The following is a 20,485-nucleotide window of genomic DNA, read 5'->3' on the forward strand; positions in this document are numbered from 1 at the left end:
CAATACGCAGAATGTCTTCCAATGAGGGGTTGTCCAACTTTAACGCCGCAGTGCGGACCTCTGGATCGGGCGCCAGTTGAACGACCACATCCCGAATTAACGAATCTGCATATGACGCCACGCACTGCTGATTGATGCACATGAAGTTGCATTTGCGGCTGAGGCCTTGCAAATCCGTCACCCAGGAAGGGTAGGACTGACCCAGCTGCTTGTGGTATTGATGGAATTCCAAGTGAGACGCAACCACGTGGTATTGCTGGGAATAATAGTTAGTTAGCAGCACACAGATCTCGTGAAAGGAGAGAGCCACAGGGTCGGCCAACGGTGCCAACTTGCGGAGCAACAAAAACGTGTCCAGTGAGGCCCAAGACAAGAACAACGACCGCTGCAGAGAGTCATCCGACACCTGAAAGGCTGTGAAATGTTGCTTCAGATGATGCAGGTACGTTTCCCAGTCCTCTCTTGCTTCGTCGAATGGTGGGAACGACGGCGGACGTGGGAACGTGTCTGAAAGCAGGGCACCTGGGGAAAGAGGTGGGAGGGAATCCCGCTTATTGACCCTGCCCGAGAGCAACTGCAGTGAGGTTTGTAAGAGCTCCAACTGCTGCTGTAGCACGAGCTGCTGCTGTTGCTCTAAGAGAGTGAGTAATTTCTCTTCCATACTCCTATGTTCCGTTTACCATGTCGCCAAATGTAGTAACCACAACCAACAGCGGGAACGCCTTGGGCTGCGGATCTGAGCCGCCAGGCGGGGAAGCCACCGGCGGTAGAGCACGCACCACCGGGTAAGCACAGGACGAGTCGGACGACAGACCAACGACAACTGACAACAACCGACCACGACCGACTATGAGCGACACAACAAGGAAGAGATAAACAACGGAGGCTTGTGGAAACCACAACACCAAACGTAAATCCACTCGGAACCAGAGCCAGGCAAATGTCAACAACAAGCAACGACCAGAATGCAGTACCGCCGAGATAGAAGTGAGATCCAGAGCGAGTACGAGACTGGCTGGACTAGGGCAGAGCGGGTCCCTATATACGAAACTGGAGGGAGCAGCTATTGGCCGCTGTCTGCACGTGGCTTAGCAGTGGCGCCCTCGCTGCGCGGAATAGCCTCGGCGGAGGCGGAGCCCTCTATGGGCTGACCACGCCCATTTGTTCTGCCGCGTGTTCGACTTCCGCGACGGAAGGTACTAGAGTAAGGACAACACCATGCACATAAATTCCTGCAACCCCGGTGGGAGCACAGTGGCCAAAAATTTGCCTGCGTTTCGCCCAAACTTGTGAAGAGGGGGTATGTGGTCCTATGGCAGCTACATATCGTTCCCAATAAATTCGTTTCTGAGATTTGATTAGGTAGTGGGCCCGGGTGCAGAGTAGTTTAAAGACCTGAAGAAGAACAGTAGAATGGTGCCGCTTGAAGTTTTGAAGAGCACAGCGGCGGTCTTTTATGGCTGCAGCAATTTCCAGAGTCCACCAAGGGACCATCTTCCGGCATGGGGAACCTGAGGAAGAAGGGGTTGCTGAAAGGTTGGCAGCAGTCAGAGTGTAAGTAGATTCATCAACACTGTCATGGGGCAATACAGGGGGGATGGGAGCAGAGGAGGAGGCACCCCAATCAGCCTTAGATATGGCCCACCTGGGAGGGTGACGAAGTGAGACACACTGAAGGAAGGTCAAAACAATCCGATAATGGTGGCTGTCACATAAGTCATCGTGGACTCCCCACTGAATGGAGGTAAGAAGGCCAGGACTGTAGATGGAGAGGTCAATGGTAGAGAAAGTGCCGTGCGCCACATTTAAGTGTGTGGGAGCACCTGTATTTAGTAAACAGAGGTCAAGCCCTGCCAGAACAGCTTCAACTCTCCTGCCCAGGGAAGTAGTTGTACGACTATCCCAAAGAGGGTTTTGGGCATTAAAGTCCCCTAATAGCAGGAAGGGAGAAGGGAGTTGTTGAAGGGCAGTGAGGGATTGGGGTGTGGGCGGCCTGTCAGGTGGGAGGTAGAGGTTACAGATTGTCATTGGAGTGGCCAGATGGACACTGACAGAAGTGGCTTCCTGGTGCAAACTCCGCCAGAAGCACACAAAGGGCCAATTCGGTTCCGACAGAAAGTGCGGAACCCACGAATGGCAGCTGAGTAAGAATTGACAAAATGGGTCTCCTGGAGAGCAATACAAGCGGCAGAGGAGAAGGAAAGAAGGGCCTGCAACTCTGGAAGATGATGCAAATACCCATTACAATTCTTATGGAGGATTCTCAAGCCAGAGTCCAAAGGGGAAGAGAAGGGACCGGAGTCGCCATCTGTCACCAATAAGTATGGGGTAATATCCATGTAGGTGGGGTCGGACACTGTTGGTTCATTGACTGGAGGAGGGGAAAGCTGCACCTCAGGGGGTACCGGAGGGGCCATGCCCTTGTTCTTGCGTTTCTGCTTCTCTTGGGAAGGAAGAGAAGGGCACACTTCAGCGAGGGCGGGCACGGAACTACACTGGGCAATCTTGGCGCCCACTGGCCATGGACCGCACTGCCGATGTGGAGCAGTACATCGCCTTTCATGGGGGTGCCAGGAAGAGGAGTCCCGGGATGGAGCTCCAGTACTGGCGGCTGCCGAAGGAGGGAAGCACTTCCCCGGCAGGGGAGGGGCAGCAGCACCCGAAGTGGTGGGTATTAGTACTGACGGGGAGGGGGAGTAGGAGAGGGAGGAGGAGGCTGAAGGCATGGGGTAAATGGAGTGGAGCTGGAAGAGGAGGGGGAATTAACATAACAGAAGCAAAAGTAGAAGACATAGACATGGAATGGAGCCGGTCATACTTTTGACGAGCTTCAGTGTAGGTGAGCCGATCTAAGGTTTTGTACTCTTGAATCCTCACAAACATTGGGCATACAGGCAAGTGTGGAGAATGATGTCCATGACAATTTACACACACTGGTGGGGGACCACCTCATGGAGGAGGCACCCACAGTCACCGCGGAGGGGATCAGTGGTACAGCGGAAAGACGTGTGTCCAAACCGTAGCATTTGAAGCATCTCATCAGTGGTGGAATATAAGGTTTTACATCACACCGATACACCATTACCTTGACCTTCTCTGGGACGACATCCCCCTCGAAGGCCAGGATAAAGGCACCTGTAGTGGTGTGATTGTTTGGAGGGCCTCGCTGCACATGGAGGATAAAACGAACCCCTCGCCACTCAAGGTGAGAACAGAGCTCCTCATCAGTTTGGAGAAGAAGATCTCAGTGGAAAATAATGCCCTGTATCCAGTTCAAAGATTGATGGGGCGTGACGGAGACTGGGACATCAGCGAGACAGTCACAAGCACGCAGGGCATCAGTTGGGCAGCAGAATATGTCTTTATGAGCAAAGCACCGGACTGCATTTTACTCCTCTATTCCACTTCGCCATACTTATCTTCAATCGTCTCCACGAAAAACAAAGGCTTGGTCATGGCAAAACTTACGCAATCTGTCCTGGTACAAACCAGGTACCGAGGGAAAGGTTTAAACCCAAGCTGGCGAGCCTGACCCTCCTCCCAGGGGGGTGGCCAGGGAGAGGAAGGCTGAAGGATCAGAAGAAGGAGTGTTACGTCTGCTACCACTCAGAGACAGCCACAGAATGGCCAAGATGTTGAAGCTTTTGACACTTCATTTGCAAGGCGTCCGCCCTAGTACCACCCACTCCGATCAGGGGCTTGCCCCGTGGGTGCCACCCAGACACAGCAAGGGCCATCTGGCACTGCAGCCATTGCCGGGAGTTCTGGTGCCCCAAACTGATGAGCATCGACTCCTGGGCATACACGAGGCATTAACAGCTCAGGTACTAGCAGTGTGATCCTTGTGGTTTCAGGGGGCTCAGCCAAGTGGGTACTTAACAGCCCCACCACACAGACTGGCTACCATGCTAGTGACCTATCAGGTGGGGGGCCAGGGTGCAAAGGGAAAGGGGGGGGGGGAGGAGGGGAGAGGTGGAGAGGAACCTGCACCATGGAAGCTAGGTAGGGAGTTCATCCCCAAATGGTTCACACTGAACGGAAAATTTTGGGAATGGTGGTCAAACCCCAAAGGGACCAAAAACACCGAAAAGGAGATGGAAACACAAACTAAACAATAGCACAGACCTAACAAAGCTAGGAGGATAGCCAGGCCATCATAAAGAAGTCCACTAAGAGGGAAAAGAGTGGGCAGGGACAAAAGAGTAAGGATAGGGAAAGGAAAGGAGACTGCAATAGCTCAGGGCCCCGTGCATGTCACACACATACCCACAAAACGACTGTGGGCCCCATGGGAGGTTGACGAGGAATGGACATCTCTAAAAAGAGCAATCACAGAAGTTGGAAAGAAAAACATGGGTACCGAGAAGGTAACTGGGAAGATATCATGGGTAACAGAAGAAATATTTTAGTTGGGTGATGAAAGAAGGAAGTACAAAAATGTTCAGGGAAATTCATGAATACAGAAATACAAGTCACTGAGGAATGAAATAAAGCTTAAACGAAATGGCTGCATCAAAAATGTGAAGGAACCAAAAAACAAATGATTGTCAGAAGTACTGATTCAGCATACAGGGAAGTGAAAACAACTTATGGTGAAATTAAAAGCAAGGGTTGCAACATTAAGAGTGCAACAGGAATTCCACTGTTACATGCAGAGGTGAGAGTGGATATATGGAAACAGTACACTGAAGATCTGTCTGACGTGATTGAAGAGAGTCGATTTAGAGGAGATAGGGGGTCCAGTATTACAATCAGAATTTAAAAGAGCTTTGGAGCACTTAAGAACAAATAAGGCACAAAAATAGATAACATTCCATCAGTATTTCTAAAGTTGGAGGAAGTGGCAACAAAATGACTATTTAGGTTGATGTGTAGGGTGTATGAGACTGGTGACATACCATCTGACTTTTGGAAAAAATATCATACACACAATTCAGAAGACTGCAAGAGCTGACAGCTGCAAGAATTATCGCAATATTAGTTTAACAGCTCATGCATCCAAGTAGCTGATAAGAATAATATACAGATGAATGGAAAAGAAGATTGAGGATGTGTTAGATGACCAGTTCGGCTTTAGGCATGGTAAAGGCACCAGAGAGGCAATTCTGATGTTGCGGTTGATAATGGAGGCAAGACTAAAGAAAAATCAAGACACGTTCATAGATTTGTCGACCTGGAAAAAGCATTCGACAATGTAAACTGGTGCAAGATGTTCAAAATTATGAGAAAAATAGGGGTAAACTATATGACAAGGTACAAGAGCCAAGAAAGAATAATAAGAGTGGATGACCAAGATTGAAGTCCTTGGATTAAAAAGTGTGTAAGACAAGGATTTAATCTTTTGGCCCTATTGTTCAATCTGTACATCGAAGAAGCAATGAATGAAAATAGAAGAAAGTTTCAGGAGTGGAATTAAAATTCAAGGTGAAAGGATATCAATGGTACAATTGACTGATGACATTGCTATCCTGAGTGAAAGTGAAGAAGAATTACATGATCTCCTGAATGGAATGAACAGTCTAAAGCAGGGTTTCCCAACGTGTGGTCCGCGGACCCCTTAGGGGTCCGCCGGCTCTTTCTAGCGGGTCCGCAGCCACCTTTGACCAAAACGTGTAAAATAATGAGTAAAATTATTGAATAAAAATGTGAAAATCAAATTCATCACAATTTTTTTTTCGTATGTAAAATGTGTACTTTTACTTCAGGTCGTATTCCCAAGTAGCCTTTGCGGTTCCTAAGTGAGAACGCATACACAGTTTAGTGCCAGACAATACGGCTTTCCTGATTGACTGTTTTGCAGCAGTACGGGGGTCGTTTGTGCTCCGGATCAAGGCACTAGATGCGCTGAAACCTTTTACGCATGCGCGGAGTGAGCTTTTTCGACCAATCACAGCGCTCGCTGGCACATATGCGGCTCCAGGCATCGTTAAATGTGAAACTTGCTGTGTCAGTGCACTACCTATTTCATAAGTCGATTTTTGACCAGTTTATTACTTCTAACATGGATCCGTGGCTGAATTCAAGATCATTGAAGAAGGATGCAGTTTCTCCATCGCCTTCACTACAAGGGAAGTTTCCAGTTGAAATGATTGAGGAGGAGGATGACCAAAGGAAGAAAAATCACAAGAAGCTCCAAAGACTATTGATACTTCGGGGGGGGGGGGGGGGGGGGGGTTCCACTGGGATCAGCTTTCCGTTCCCATGGGTTTCACTCTGTAATTTAAAGTTACTGTGCTCTTGATTGACCAGGGGTCCGCTAAGGATTTTCGACTGTAGAAGGGGTCTGCCAAGGATTTTCGACTGTAGAAGGGGTCCGCCAGCTGAAAAGATTGGGAAGCCCTGGTTTGAAGAATACAGAATATGGATTGAGAGTAAATCAAAGAAAGACAAAAGTAATGAGAAGTAGCAGGAATGAGAACAGCGAGAAACTTTACGTCGGGACTAATGGTTACGAATTAGATGAAGTTAAGGAATTCTGCTACCTAGGCTGCAAAATAATCAGTGACGGATGGAGCAAGGTGGACATCAAAAGCAGACTAGCACTGGCAAAAAGGGTATTCCCGGCCAAAAGAAGTCTACTAGTATCAAACATAGGCCTTAATTTGAGGAAGACATTTCTAAGAATGTATGTCTGGAGCACTGCATTGAATGGTAGAGAAACATGGGCTGTGGGAACACCAAAACCGAAGAGAATCGAAGCACCTGAGATGTGCTACAGATGAATGTTGAAAATTAGTGTAAGGAATGAGTGGGTTCTACACAGAATCGGAGAGGAAAAGAATATGTGGAAAACCTTGCAATGAGAAGGGACAGGATAAGATATCTACTAAGACATCAGGGAATTTCCTCCAAGGTACTAGAGGGAGCTGTAGAGGCCAAAAATTGTACAGGATCACAGAGATTGGAATACATCCAGCAGATAGTTGAAAGGTTGCAAGTGCTACTCAGATGAAGAGGCTGGCACAGGAGAGGAATTCGTGGTGGGTTGCAGCAAATCATTCAGAAGGCTAATGACTCAAACACAAGCCTCCTACATATTCTTTAACCTTACTCCTATGGTTATCTGATGTAATAAACATTTGTTAAATAGATGTAAATGACACTAAGACTTTCTTTCCATTTTCTTCAAATTTATAAACACTATATTCAGTACTGATGATCAATTATCTTGATATGTCTTAAATACCAATATTGTAAAACAGGTCATTAAGCTACACCAATTAACAGAAGTTTCAGAAGTGGTAACACTGACTTAGAACATTACATTATGCTTGCTAAATGCAAAATTGATAATACTGTACAGACTCACTACAGTTATATTCCTTATGACTACCAAGTGTTGAGTGACCAACATATTACTTCACAGGTTCATCACCAAACACTAACTGACTGAAATTTACATGATTAAATACTGAACAAGGCAGTCTGAGTTCACTTCTTGGCCCTGACTGACTGCTACTGTGTGCACGACACCTATTTATAGATGTGTGTATTACAGAAAGGTAAAATACAGGGTGTACATAAAGTACGGGAACACATTCAATTATTTATTGCACAAGAACCAAACATTGTACAGGTATCATACATATGCCATTTTGAAGAGAAACCCTGGAAGTCTTTTTTCCGATGAGTACCACCACAGCACAGTCTGGTAATTTGCTGATAGTCAGCACTAGTCACAAACACGGCTAATTCAGGTTCAGAGTGAGCTTTCAGTGTTCGACAAAAACAAGTGTGCTACAGCTGTTCAATGGATGTTTAGAACGAACTATGGTAAGAAGCTACCAACAAGGAAGGCCATTTACCAATGGCACAACAAATCTGTTACGACAGGTTGCTTGTGTCTGGCAAAGAGAAGCAGACGTCCCAGAGCGAGTGAAGGGAATGTGGAGCACATACGAAAGACATTCATAAGGAGTCCAAAGAAATCAGTACATCATGCATCCCATGAACTCGAAGTGGCTCCACTGACAGTGTGGGAAGTCCTGCAACAGAAGCTGTCTATGAAACCATTAAAATTGGAGCTAGTGCAGAAGCTCAATGGCGACGATGACAAATGTTTTGAGTTTTGTTCGCAGTTGCAACAACTGAATGAGGAAGGGGATGGCATTGCTGATCGCTTAATTTTTAGCACCAAAGCCAGTTTTCACACTAATGGGAAAGTGAACCAGCATAATTCTTGAATCTGGGGTACAAAGCATACACACGAATGCATTGAATTTGAGCGTGATTTCCCAAAGGTAAATGTTTTTTGTGCCTTGTCACATCGAAAACTGTAGGGGCTATTCTTCTTCGCTGAGAGCCCTGTCACTACTGGATATTCCTATTTGGACATGTTGCAGCAATGGCTGATGCCTCAAATGCAATTGGACTCTCCATTAATCTTTCAGCAGGATGGGGTCAACCCTATTTTCATTGTGATATTAGTGGGTACCTGACCACACAGTGCTGCCGCATCGAAGGATCCGCCATGCAACAGAAGCAGACAGCTGTTTCATGAAATGGCTTCCCCGACCACCAGATCTCACTCCATGTGACTTTTCTGTGGGGACACATTAAAGATCTGGTGTATGTACTGCCTCTACCACATGATGCAGCAGAGCTCTGGGACAGAATACGGGAAGTGACTGCCACAGTCGACGATGCCATGCTGGGACTGGTATGGCAAGAATTTGATTACCGTACTGACGCCTGCTGGGTCACCATGGTTCGCATATCGAATGTTTGTAAAAAAAACTTTCAGAGTTTCTCTCCAAACTGCAGTATGTATGACATCTGTAAAATGTTTAGTTCTTGTGCAATAAATAATTGAAAGTGTTCCTGGACTTTAATTACACCCTGCACAGAACTATTAAACCTACTGAAAGGATAGATTGTATCCTACCACATAGACGAGGCACCGAGTTGCAGACAGGCATAATGAAAAATACTGCTAAAATATTAAGCTTTGGCACAAAATCCTTCTGAAATACAAAACATACACACATTCACACAAGCACAACCAACTCATACATGGTTTTGTGTGTGTGTGTGTGTGTGTGTGTGTGTGTGTGTGTGTGTGTGTGTGTGTGTTTTTATACTTCGGACAAAGTTTAATACATCAGCAGTCTTTTATACATTGTGTCTGTGACTCAAATCCACCCTGTGTGTGATGAGTAGCTATCTATCCTTTCCCTACTTTTGTTATTCCATTCAGGACATTCCACTGTTTGGATTATTACGTTTTAGACAAAGGTGGAAAAAGTGAAAGATATGTACCTATATTAGGAAATGAAGTAAACGTGTTTATAATTAGAGAATGGTAGAATAAATTGTGTCTATGAGGAAGTTTTAATATGCAAGGGGATCCCTGAAGTTCATCAAGATCTTTCTAGAAAATGGAATTTTTTTAATTGGCATAATTAATAAACTAGTATCATATTTTTGTAAAAGCATACATTTTTGGAAAGAATAAAATTTATGATTGGAAATTCTAGATACATAAATTTTGAATAGAAATAACTTTTGAAATATTAAGCTTTTGGACAAAGTAAAATGTTTGTTTGAAAGAGGAGAATGAGAGCTTTCAAAATTGCTATATAAATCTTAAAACAAAGAATTTTAGCAGGCTTGAATTTTAATGTGTGCGTAGTTCAATATTAAATTATAAATATTTCTTTAAATAAAATTTTTGCATATGAACTAAAGATATTATTGTCATCAGCAATTGGCTATGAATAATCAAGTCCAACAAGCATGAAAAATTAGTTATTTTATTTAACCATGGAATATGGCCTGGTAGTGAAAAGAGATAAGACGGAGCAAATTACTGGCATCAAGAATGGGTAAGAACAAGTAGGATAATCTCACTTTAGTATTTTACAAAGCTTTTTCAGGATGATATTCAATTCACCTTACAAAAAGGGAGGAGGGCCCATTTCAATGAAGGGTATCTTTCAACTATTTGAATTTCTCACCTCTTGAATCTATATTCAGTTGGATGACAGGTAAAAATTAAGCTCCACAAAAGAACAATAGCTAACAATGTGTTCTTCTCCATTATTATCCATAAGAGGATTGATATTCCATAAATACTTTTCAGGTGCGTACTGTGAATGCTCAACTCTTTTCAACAGTGCATCCTTATTTCTTTAAGTCAGCTGATGAAAAGATTTATCCACAAAATTAATTAGAAGATTTTGCACCTCAATATCTTTTAAGCCGCTCTAAATACTTTCTCTGAAATAATTAGTAGTGCTTTAACCTTAATAGCTGCATAAGAGGCAGTTTCCACACTGTTTAAGGGGCTCCGGAAAGGCTCAAAATTATGAAAAGTTCAATTTTTACTTTTTTGCGTTTTCTGAATCTGCAGACTATTACCTTTTAATAGATATATAATTTATTCAATTCCGAAGACTACAACTATTTTTAAATTTTTTTTGAAATGTGTTCTACATGGGCGTGACCCACTGTGGCGCTGTTAACTTGCTGTCAAATGGTGTTATTATTAACGTCCGTGTTCATCAGGTACATTTTAGTGATGTGAGATAAAGTATGTGTTGTGGCTAACCTGTGATGGTTCAATATATATCGCTGGTGTGATTGTCGATTGTTTCATGTTTATTTACTCTGTCGTTATCTCGAAAATATTCGTAATTAATTCTGTTTCTTGAGTCTCTGTTTTGTTGAAGTATAATAATGAGTAAAAGTAAAGTTATTAGAAATCCTCTGAAGGCTTTTAAGAAAAGGAGAAATGTTGGAAAGCCAAAGGTATGTGTTATTACTGTAAACAATAAAGACGATAACCAAGTGAGTGAACCTAACCTCTCAAGTACACCTGCCCATAGCAGTCAAAGTGGGAAAGAAAATACTTCACAGAAGAAGCTTGGTTCAATGAGTGAAAACTATGAATGTTTTATGGGCGAATCGGATGTGAATGAAATATTTGATATGTCGGTTCTCAAAGGAATTTTTTCAAACTGTGTAAGATGTATTCATTGTAGTGAAGTTGGTCTGGAACTCTCCATAATAAAGCGCGTACGACTTGCTAGTGAAATACAATTGAAATGTGATAAGTGTTCATACATGACCACATTTTGGAACAGTGTTGCAGTAACTGCAACTGAAGAAAATGGTAGCAAAATCTACGAACACAACAACGAGCGATGCTTGCTTTAGACAAGGAACGCCTTCGGGCTGCAGACAGGGCTGTAAAGAGTCTAGAAATACAAGCAAGAGTAAATAGGAGGAGGAACAAGAGGAAGCTGGAGGAGGAGTTTGCAGAGGATGGAGATAATCCATCCTATGGACTTGGAATGCACTAAAAAGTTAATCCAATCTTTGTCGCTCGATTCCCAAAACTTTTATTTTCTCATACTAATTACATGTTTTCTAAGGATCTTCCAAACATATTTGTTTCAAACTTTCAGTAAATGTTACACAGTACCTTCTGCATAATTTAACACAGCCTTTTTCCAAAAAACTGTCTATTTTTGAATATATAAATAAAAAATTGCAAAAAAATGTTGTGAATTTTCATTACAATGAAAAAAAATCATCTTTAATAACTGAACTAAAATTTTTTAAAATCCCTGTGTTAAGTTGTAGCCCATATTCCAATAAATAATCTGTAAAAAGTTCAACTTCCTACCTCAAATACTTTGTGAGGAAAGATGTAATTTATAAGCGTTATTTTAACATTGCAAGTATAGGGCGTTCCGGAGCCTTAAGTCTTTCCAGTCCATCTAATTTTTTTTCTAATAATTTATTAATAATAAGGTGTTTCCTTTTAGACTTGGGCAATAAGTATGAAGTGTACGTGATAAACTTTCCTTAGTTGAATGACAGTATATCAGCTATTCAATGAAAATTTCGTTAGCAGCTCATTCAAAAATGATATTTCCTTTGCCATGTATCACAATACTTGCAGCACATGAAACAAACTTGACCTTTTGCAGTATCTGATGGAAGATTGTTGATATTCATACAGAACTTAACAGGGAACCTTTAAGAACACCACATGCAGTAATTTTCGTTAGGTGAAGTGTGGCCATTTAATTCAAGACACTTTTGTATCACTATCCTTCGTGATTTTACAGCAATTTCTGTTACACTGTAACTTTCTCATTTATTTAGTGCGCATGTACAAGGAATACATATGAAGAAACTTATAAGGTTTCATGTAATGCATGAAGACCTGTCAAGCACTTGGACAGCTGTATCTGCACAATCTAATTATTGTTCCTCAATCAGTCTGGCTGTAAGCAGAAAAACTATGTGCTTTAATAGAGAGGCATCAATCATCTTGTGATGAACTGTGATAGCACTACACAGGATCAAACTTCTGATAAAATCCCAACATTTTAAAAACATGCATAAAACAAATGTGATGTTTCAGTATGTCACCTTTTTCATCTCAATCATACCACCCAACACAACCCCCAATTCCTTGTAGAGCTGCAGTGTTGGCACAGTGTAATAAGCCAGAAAAATGTAACGATGCAGTTTCCATGTGTACCTATAGTACCCTCCCTGGGTTCCACTGGTATGCAATACAGGAATTTATTGTGGGCTGCTGCCAACACCACCACAGACATGCACGATAAACAATTTGACCACAAATACAAGCACATCATGTTTGTTGTCCCACAAGAGGTGCTGCAATTTGCACTGCAATCACATAATAGCTGATCACTGTGGAAGTATTCATCTGCTGAGCAGCTATAAAGGACACCACCCAGCCCATCAGAGCCAGTCCTTGCCAGGAGTCACTCTAGGGCATCATGCCAACTACAAAAACTGGTCCCTCAATCTGATCTTCTGTAGATCAGCACTGTTGCCTACTTGGAGTCATGTCTGAGTCTTCAATCCAATCCTCATTCAATTTCTTCATACCGGCTGCTGACACCCTCACTTCGAGCCATCCCTCTACATCTAGTCGAAGTTCTCCATGCTGGGCTTAACATCAGTCACACCTGTGGCCTGTCTGTGTGCAACTAACCTTGCACCCTCCTCTGCCAGCCACCTCATCAGTACATCTGAGGGAGCTGTTTCTCCACAACAGCCACATCCACATTTGGCTGGCTATGAGCCTTCACCTCGCTGGTACATCTCTCCTGGATCATCCTCAAACCCTACTGCTCATCACTGATAAAGCTGCACCTTTGCCATCCTCGTAAGTAGTTTCCTAGCACAACATCAGTGCCTACCAGTGGACTGGAACCAAGTACTGTGTATTCAAGTCTGAATGACTTGTTTTGTTGTATTCCATTTGAGTGTAAATAAAGTTCATAGCTGTTTCTGCCTGGGGCACATTATTTGGCGTGGCTCCCTCGGCCACAGCACAGAAGTATCCTACACATGAAGAAAGAGTTGTCGCAAACGTAGCAATGTTCTGTCTTGCTTATGTGCCTACTGATGGCTCTGTACTTCAACTATCTGGTGAGTTGTTAACTTTACTCCTTCCGTTATCTATAACCCACCAGCTGTTGCATTATGATACAAAAATACATTACAAACAGTAATGCAACTACTGCTAATACTGCACAGAAGTGCCGTTTGGCCACAGGCTGGTAACTGCAGACAAAACTAACCTAGTTATCCAAAGTAGTCTAATCTCAGGAAATCAATAAGTAGCAAGCCCAGTATGCATATGATGGGACATTAATGTTTCATCTTTCAGGTGTGGACACTATTTCTGCAAAACTTATATACTAAAGGATGATCAAAGTTCTTATTTCAGAAATTAACAGGTATGTACAAGAATAAGTTAACAATAAAATTATAGTTTACTAAATTAAAAGACAAAGGTGCACCAAATGAAGTCGTGAATAATGTCAAATATTTTAGTAATAGAATCACTGACAACCCAATTCTCCCATTTTAAATATGCCTCAACAAATGAAAGAAAAGAAAATGGATCTTACCCAGATACCTCCTAAACCAGTTTTTGTGTATTGTGTCTCCATATCTCTCACATGCAGCAAATGTTTTCTGAGGCAAAACAAACTTAGAAGAATTCCTTGGAGTCTTATGGTCTTCACCTTTATGTAGTCACGTTTTGTTAATACATCTCTAAAAATAAAAAAAACAATACAATAACAGCATTAATGATACTTAACATTACTCTTTAATAGTTACTCCAACAGGCACAGTTTTTCAAATTGTTTGAAGTATAAGTAATTAGTAAATAACTGTGCATACATTGCAGAAATGAACTGTAAGTCACAAAATTCAGCATTATTTTTATATTTGATTTATTTCATAGTTTTATAAAAGAATAAAGAATGGGGTAATGAAAATAGTAACAACTGGCTGAGGACTTACTTATGATAACTGGTGAATATCAGTTATCAGTGTCACGAATGAAATATTAATAGCGAAACAGACAGACACACACACACACACACACACACACACACACAAGAAGGGTCGGAGAGGATGGAGGGGAGGGGAGGCGAGGGAGGGGAAGGGGGGGAAGGGACAGGGGGGCGAGATATATTTTGTACACTTCTCAATATCAATTTCACAGTCACATGACACAGTGTTTTAATTACTGACTAATGCATTCCTCTATGGTGCAGCTATAGCTGAAAAACACAACATATGGGATAAATTAAAACAGGAAAGAAAGAATAAGACAGAGTATCACTCAAGCATCGAATTCTTAGAAGGTCAGCAGTAATATCAGATAGAAGAATAAAATACTAACAAAACATTGGTTAAGAGTGAAATTTGCTGACAAAAGTATGAGAAGCAATAGTGATCATTATAAATACAGTATATAAATAAATTTACAAATTTATTGTTCTTTTCTCAGTTCCACAAACTCTTCTGTTGTCTCTTCTTTTATCCTGTCCCCTGTTGCTTTTTCACCTTCCTTGTTTCACCCATAGCTCTGTTTGATTCTTCTTCCCTCAAAAGCCTCTATTCCAATATTCATCTTCATGTTTTTCACAAATTATGGATTTGCTCTTAATATCTGTCATTTTTTATAGATGTAAGCCCTTTCCTACTGCTCCCCTCCCCCCAAAGAAGCGCTCCAGGACAATCTTATCCTTATAGCACTTTTGTTCTAATAGTAAGTAGTCTTCCAGAGACATGCAGAAATAAAAATCCACACATTCATTTGAATTTGCTCATCACTGCGACAATTTTCTCCTACTTTAACATGACATTTATCATTATTTTATCTCAGGCTGGATTCTGCTGCTGACAAATGTGATGGAAAAATACATAAACAGGAGTACCAAGGCTTGTCTTTTTTCTCCCGTAATCCTTTACTTGGATAGATAAAGCTAACAGCTCCTCGAAGATCTAGCTGATTTGACAACAAGGAAAACATTCAGCTAAACAGTTGTTCTGCTACTGCCAGTACTAAATGAACAGCTTGTTTCATTGATAGTTAGGCCTTAATACTATCTATGATAGTTGTTCAAAAATTTATCTATGAGCTTCCTGGAGTCTGTGCAAGTATATCAAGTAGTGCCAGCAACTTGGTCCCATGACAGGATACAACCATGTACCAGCGATGGTAATTACCTCATATGTATGGAATGACAAATGTGGAAATGATCATGGCATACAAGCACACTGGCTTTCTATTCTCATTAAAATTATTGGTGGCAAGGAGCAACAGTAACAAAGAAGGCAACAAATCAGACTTCCAGGGAATTTAAGTCAACTCAATGGTCTGCAAATTATGACGGGAGGGACATGACGGTTAAAGTTGTTATCTTGAAGATCAAGTCACCAAATGTCCACAATAAGCATTCCCCTGATAACTTTAATCACAGTCCTGTTTATTATTTTTTATGAACAGTAAAACTGGACTAATTTTGTGGCACAAAGTGAACTTCAACATTAGCAAAATAGTTCTCCAAAAAATTTATTTCCCCATGTAACTTGGCTTTAAAAGATGACAATAAGTAAATGATGTTGCACAATGGACAAAACTTAGTTGTGAAGAGAGTATATTACATTCAATGTTTATGAAAAACTGAAGCACTGGAATTAAATACCAAGCAAGTTATTCAGGTGAGACATAGGTGCACACATGTTACACTGTGAATAAAAGCAGCAAGGTATTATTGGGCAGACAGAAAAATGCTGATTGATGTTTGATTGCTGCTACATGTTTAATGCACAATGTGCCTCCATTTTTAAAAAATACCAGCATATAGTGTGTTTTTAATTGTCTAAATAAAAGGCAATGTCCTCACTGACTGACTGACTGACCCACTACCACCCACCCAAAATCGCTAAGTGTAGAATCATGAAATTTGGTGAGGGTGTGGATCCTACATTTTAAACATTGTTTAAGAATAGATCAGTCGAAGTTTGACTCCTTAGGGGATGAAAAGTTTTCTGAAAATATATAATTATTGAAGTAATCTTGATGCTAGAACTACAAACATTGGTATTTGGTTTCTCAGTCACACACCAAAAAAAAAAAAAAAAAAAAAAAAAAAAAAAAAAAAAAAAAAAAAAAAAAAAAAAAAAAAACCAACAACAACAACAAACTGTTTCAGTATTTTTGAAAATTCAACTGCTTATAGAGAAAAGTAGTGTGTGAAAGATTTTCTGAAAGTAAATCATCATCACAGAATTACTAAAGTATTCTTGAAGCTACATCTATAAAAATCTGAATCTGACTTCTCAGCTTTTAGTGTTTTTGGAAATTCAACTCCCTAAGGAACCAGAATTGGAAATTACCACTTTCATGAAATTAGTTCATTCTGAAAGCATTTTCAAAGATAAATCTATAAAAATTTGTATTTGGCTTCTTAGTCAGAAATAAAAAAGAGCAAGTGTTTCATTGTCTTTGGAAATTTACTCTCTGGTGGTGAAACAGGGAACAAAAAATTTTGAGAAAGACTGTCAAGTCTACACAAGCAAAGCTGACTTACTTGAAAACATTGGTCCAGGGATCATCAAATATGGCATCCATCAGAATGTTCTGAGGCTGCGACTTAACTTCTTGAAGACTGCAACACAATAAATTTAGGAATTATATGTTCAAAACTGAAATTTAAGAGAATCAAAAATAACATTACCAAATGTGAACAGTAATGAGGCCAGTGGACACAGAACAAATACTTTCAGATGTGGACTGTGCCGGAAGGAAACTTATCACACATAATCAAAATGATTTTTAATAGAAATTTACACTATATAGATTCTCATTACCTCTCCATTCTGGAGATAATACTAAATAAAGACTACTTTTTATAGTTTTACAGAGTCAAATTATCACTAAGTTATGATACAGTGCAGCAATTTTTTTTTTCTTCATTCTTCATGGTGAATAATAAGTAGATGTTAGGTTTTCATGTGAATTGATGCTATTTGAAACTGACACTACTTCATATAATTGCGTAGACTTCCACAGTACATTTCTTTGCTACCTTGGCGAGTTTACTTAAAGATGTTAAATAATGTTGTTTACAATCTTTATACTTTACAATGTACAACCACCAAATGTATACTAACTGGATGACAATTTTTTAAAAAAATAATTTATCTTCAAACTGTTAGCAAATGTCTCTTGCACCATCATAGTGTTAAAAAGGTCAACACTTACAAATTTTGCAATGCTATCTGAAAATAGAGATAAAATACTGAACTTTGGTATGGTATGGGGAAATAAGGAAGCGTCCGATCCCACCCGTCTGCTTTGACCCATGACGTCACAAATATGGCGGAAACAAAAACAAACACACACACTTTCCACAAGAAGCCTAATGACACTAACAAGACAAGCGCGGGAAATGTGGTGTTTTGGGTGGGGGGGGGGGGGGGGCAAACTAAATGTAAACAAATTTAGACGCCTTGCGTAGCTACAACGTGTAAGTGAAGACAGCCATGCATGAATACCCACCCACCTCCCCAGGGGTCGTAACACCTGCAACCCATAGAAGATAAAGATGCTTCAGTAGCTGATTAGTGTTTTTTGTCTTTTAAAAAAAAAAAATCTCACGGGATAGAACGAACAGATCAGAAAGATAAATAAAATAAGATAAAACAGAACTGGAGACAGCCACACTCAAACCAAACTCCGCGCCGTCATGAGGTCACACACGACAACACCCTTATGTCACGGGTCAAAGCCGACGCGTTGAATCGGACGCTTCTGTCGACCCTGGTATGGTTGCATATATCTGTAAATAAAGTCAGTCAGCTTTCATCTACATCTGAGCCTTTCCCCCTCATCATACTACTCCTAAGGTGTGAATCACCATTCCCCAACCCTCTCTCCTGCCTCTTCTTCCCGTGCTCACTCCACCCACCAGAACCTCTCATTTCAGCCTGCCTTATGAACTGCAGTCATGGCTCTGTGTTCTCATAGCAATACAGTTTTTGTTTGTGTGTGTGTGTGTGTGTGTGTGTGTAAGGATTTGTCTATAAAGCTAGTGAAGTTTGCAGTCTTGTTTGTGTGCGTGTCTATGACACTCAACAGTTCTTCAGTTTTGTGAGTTGTAAACAGACCTATTTATGCTTTATGCTATTTTTGTTGAAAGCTGATATTCTGTGGCCATCGCTGTATACAAAATATAGATTGACTTTTACACAGAAGACGACAACATCCAGTCACTTTTTACAGTGCTATTTATTTATTTAAATAGTGCCGTTGCAGGTTCATCTTCAGATGGTTAGTTCATGTTAAAATAAATTTTACATTAGCTACTTTTTGTTTTCCCAAATGACGAAATTTCCTTGGGGTGATGGTGCCATTGAAAAATCCACATCATTATGTTCTCGTGCTGACTGCTTGTGATCATGCAGCAACTAAGACTGTATGAAGCACTTTATGTATATTTATGCAGATAAACACCAAGAAGTTTCACCACACAGAAATATGTAGAGAAGACACGATACATGTTCCCAGTGATGATGTCGCACTCCCCGAGTTCCTTCGTGCTGCATTTACTAAGGTAGCGAGCCATAGTATGAGGTCACTTAAATGTGGTAAGGCTGATTTCTGAAGATTATTTGAAACAATGCAGTGCTCTTCAGTGATCATGAACAGTTACTGCAATGTCTTTGGTCCACCATGGCACCATCCGGCAAAAGAGAGGACAAGTAGAAAGGGGAATAGTAGTTACAGCAGCATAGCATCGTGTATGAGACGTCTTGCAGAACTTCATTGATGCAACATAACAGATGAGGTGAAGGCAACACCAAGAGGCGTACAACTGACAGTTTGCTCTTCAAAGCACCTAACATGATGGTCAGTCCACCTTGCAGTGCCAAGGAAGCAACAGGATCACTGGAAAGTGGCCACTATCACAAATACTGTCACATAGTGACCTATCTATTGAAGCCATGAGTTTTGGGAAAGAGATGGACGTCGGGTCAATGACTGAAAAAGGAGCATGGCGACAATAAAATGGGTAGGAGAACCATCACTGAGGATACAGGTCATAGGCGGTAAGAAGCTGCTCAACTATAAGGCCTGTAACAGACTAAGTGGTACTCCCCCAAAGGGGATGGTGCATACTGATTTCCTAGAAAAGGGGAGTGGGCGAGTAGTTGGATTAGCGTTCAACTCAGTGCAAATAAGTGGCCTGCCTGGAGGTAAATAAAGATTGCAAATGGTTATTGTTGAGGTTGTTTGCACTTGCACTGCTGTTGCTTCCAATATGGTATTGAGAGGAAGGCACATTTAAATGACATCTGTGCAAAGCAATGTACAGACCCCTCCAGATGCCCTCTCAGTGCCAGTACAGTTCTGACAATGCACTACACTGCACCTGGAGCATAGAGGAATAGTCATCAGTGAAGTGTGTTTCTTATAGAGCAAAGCAAATTGCAGAAGAGAAGGAAGTCAGGTGGAGTACTTCCAGCAGGTGCCAGTAACACCAATTACAGTTCCACTGAATTATCACATTACAGGTGTCCAGCACTTGTGAAGGGCCAGGAGGAGCAGTCACATCCCAGGATCACAACCTGTCCCTGACACGGATGAAACCACATCAATGAGCATTAATTCAGAATCCAACAGCATGTGAGGATCTGGCACCTTCAGGATCATCAGATTAGCCTTGTCCCGATTCTTCTTGTTCTCCTTCACAGGCTTTGGTGGTTGAGATCCTTGCGAGGGCCTATCTGTGATGAGAGTGGGGATGGACGGGGAGTGAATACCTCGGGGACTGTCGAGCAATTGTTCCTTCAGTCACTGGCTCATATCAGGTCTATGGTCCATGGGTTTCCAGAGCTACAGAGACCTCTGTCAACAGTAGATGCCGGAGGAGGAAGCTGCTCCTCCAAATGGGTGCGGGACATGGTTCCCGAAGATGATGGCACAGGGAACCACAAGAGAGGAGAGCAGTGAAAGACTGATTTGAAAGAAACTGAGGTAGTGGGAGTGATGGATGTGACTCACATAACTGACCACCTGTAGGTGTTCATATATCTTTCATATCTCATTACATGACAGCAGTTAATATATTTATATTCCTGTATTTTCTTTTCTCTCTTGTAGATCAGGCAAACTGGTGACTGCGAA

At 41.5% G+C, this 20,485-nt stretch overlaps 1 protein-coding gene across 1 annotated transcript in view; it reads right to left on the bottom strand.

The window, feature by feature from the left end:
• LOC124605301 (phosphatidylinositol 4,5-bisphosphate 5-phosphatase A-like) overlaps positions 1 to 20,485 on the bottom strand; it is an 81,532-nt gene that overhangs the window by 58,195 nt on the left and 2,852 nt on the right. Inside the window, exons 3-4 of the mRNA XM_047136885.1 lie at positions 16,887 to 16,964; positions 13,905 to 14,052 (exon numbers count right to left, since the gene is read on the bottom strand). Of these exons, the coding sequence (XP_046992841.1) occupies positions 13,905 to 14,052; positions 16,887 to 16,964 (226 nt within the window). The remainder of the gene's footprint in view (positions 1 to 13,904; positions 14,053 to 16,886; positions 16,965 to 20,485) is intronic.

This window comes from Schistocerca americana, chromosome 1 (assembly GCF_021461395.2).
Source record: "Schistocerca americana isolate TAMUIC-IGC-003095 chromosome 1, iqSchAmer2.1, whole genome shotgun sequence".
Classification (NCBI taxonomy): Eukaryota; Metazoa; Arthropoda; class Insecta; order Orthoptera; family Acrididae; genus Schistocerca; species Schistocerca americana.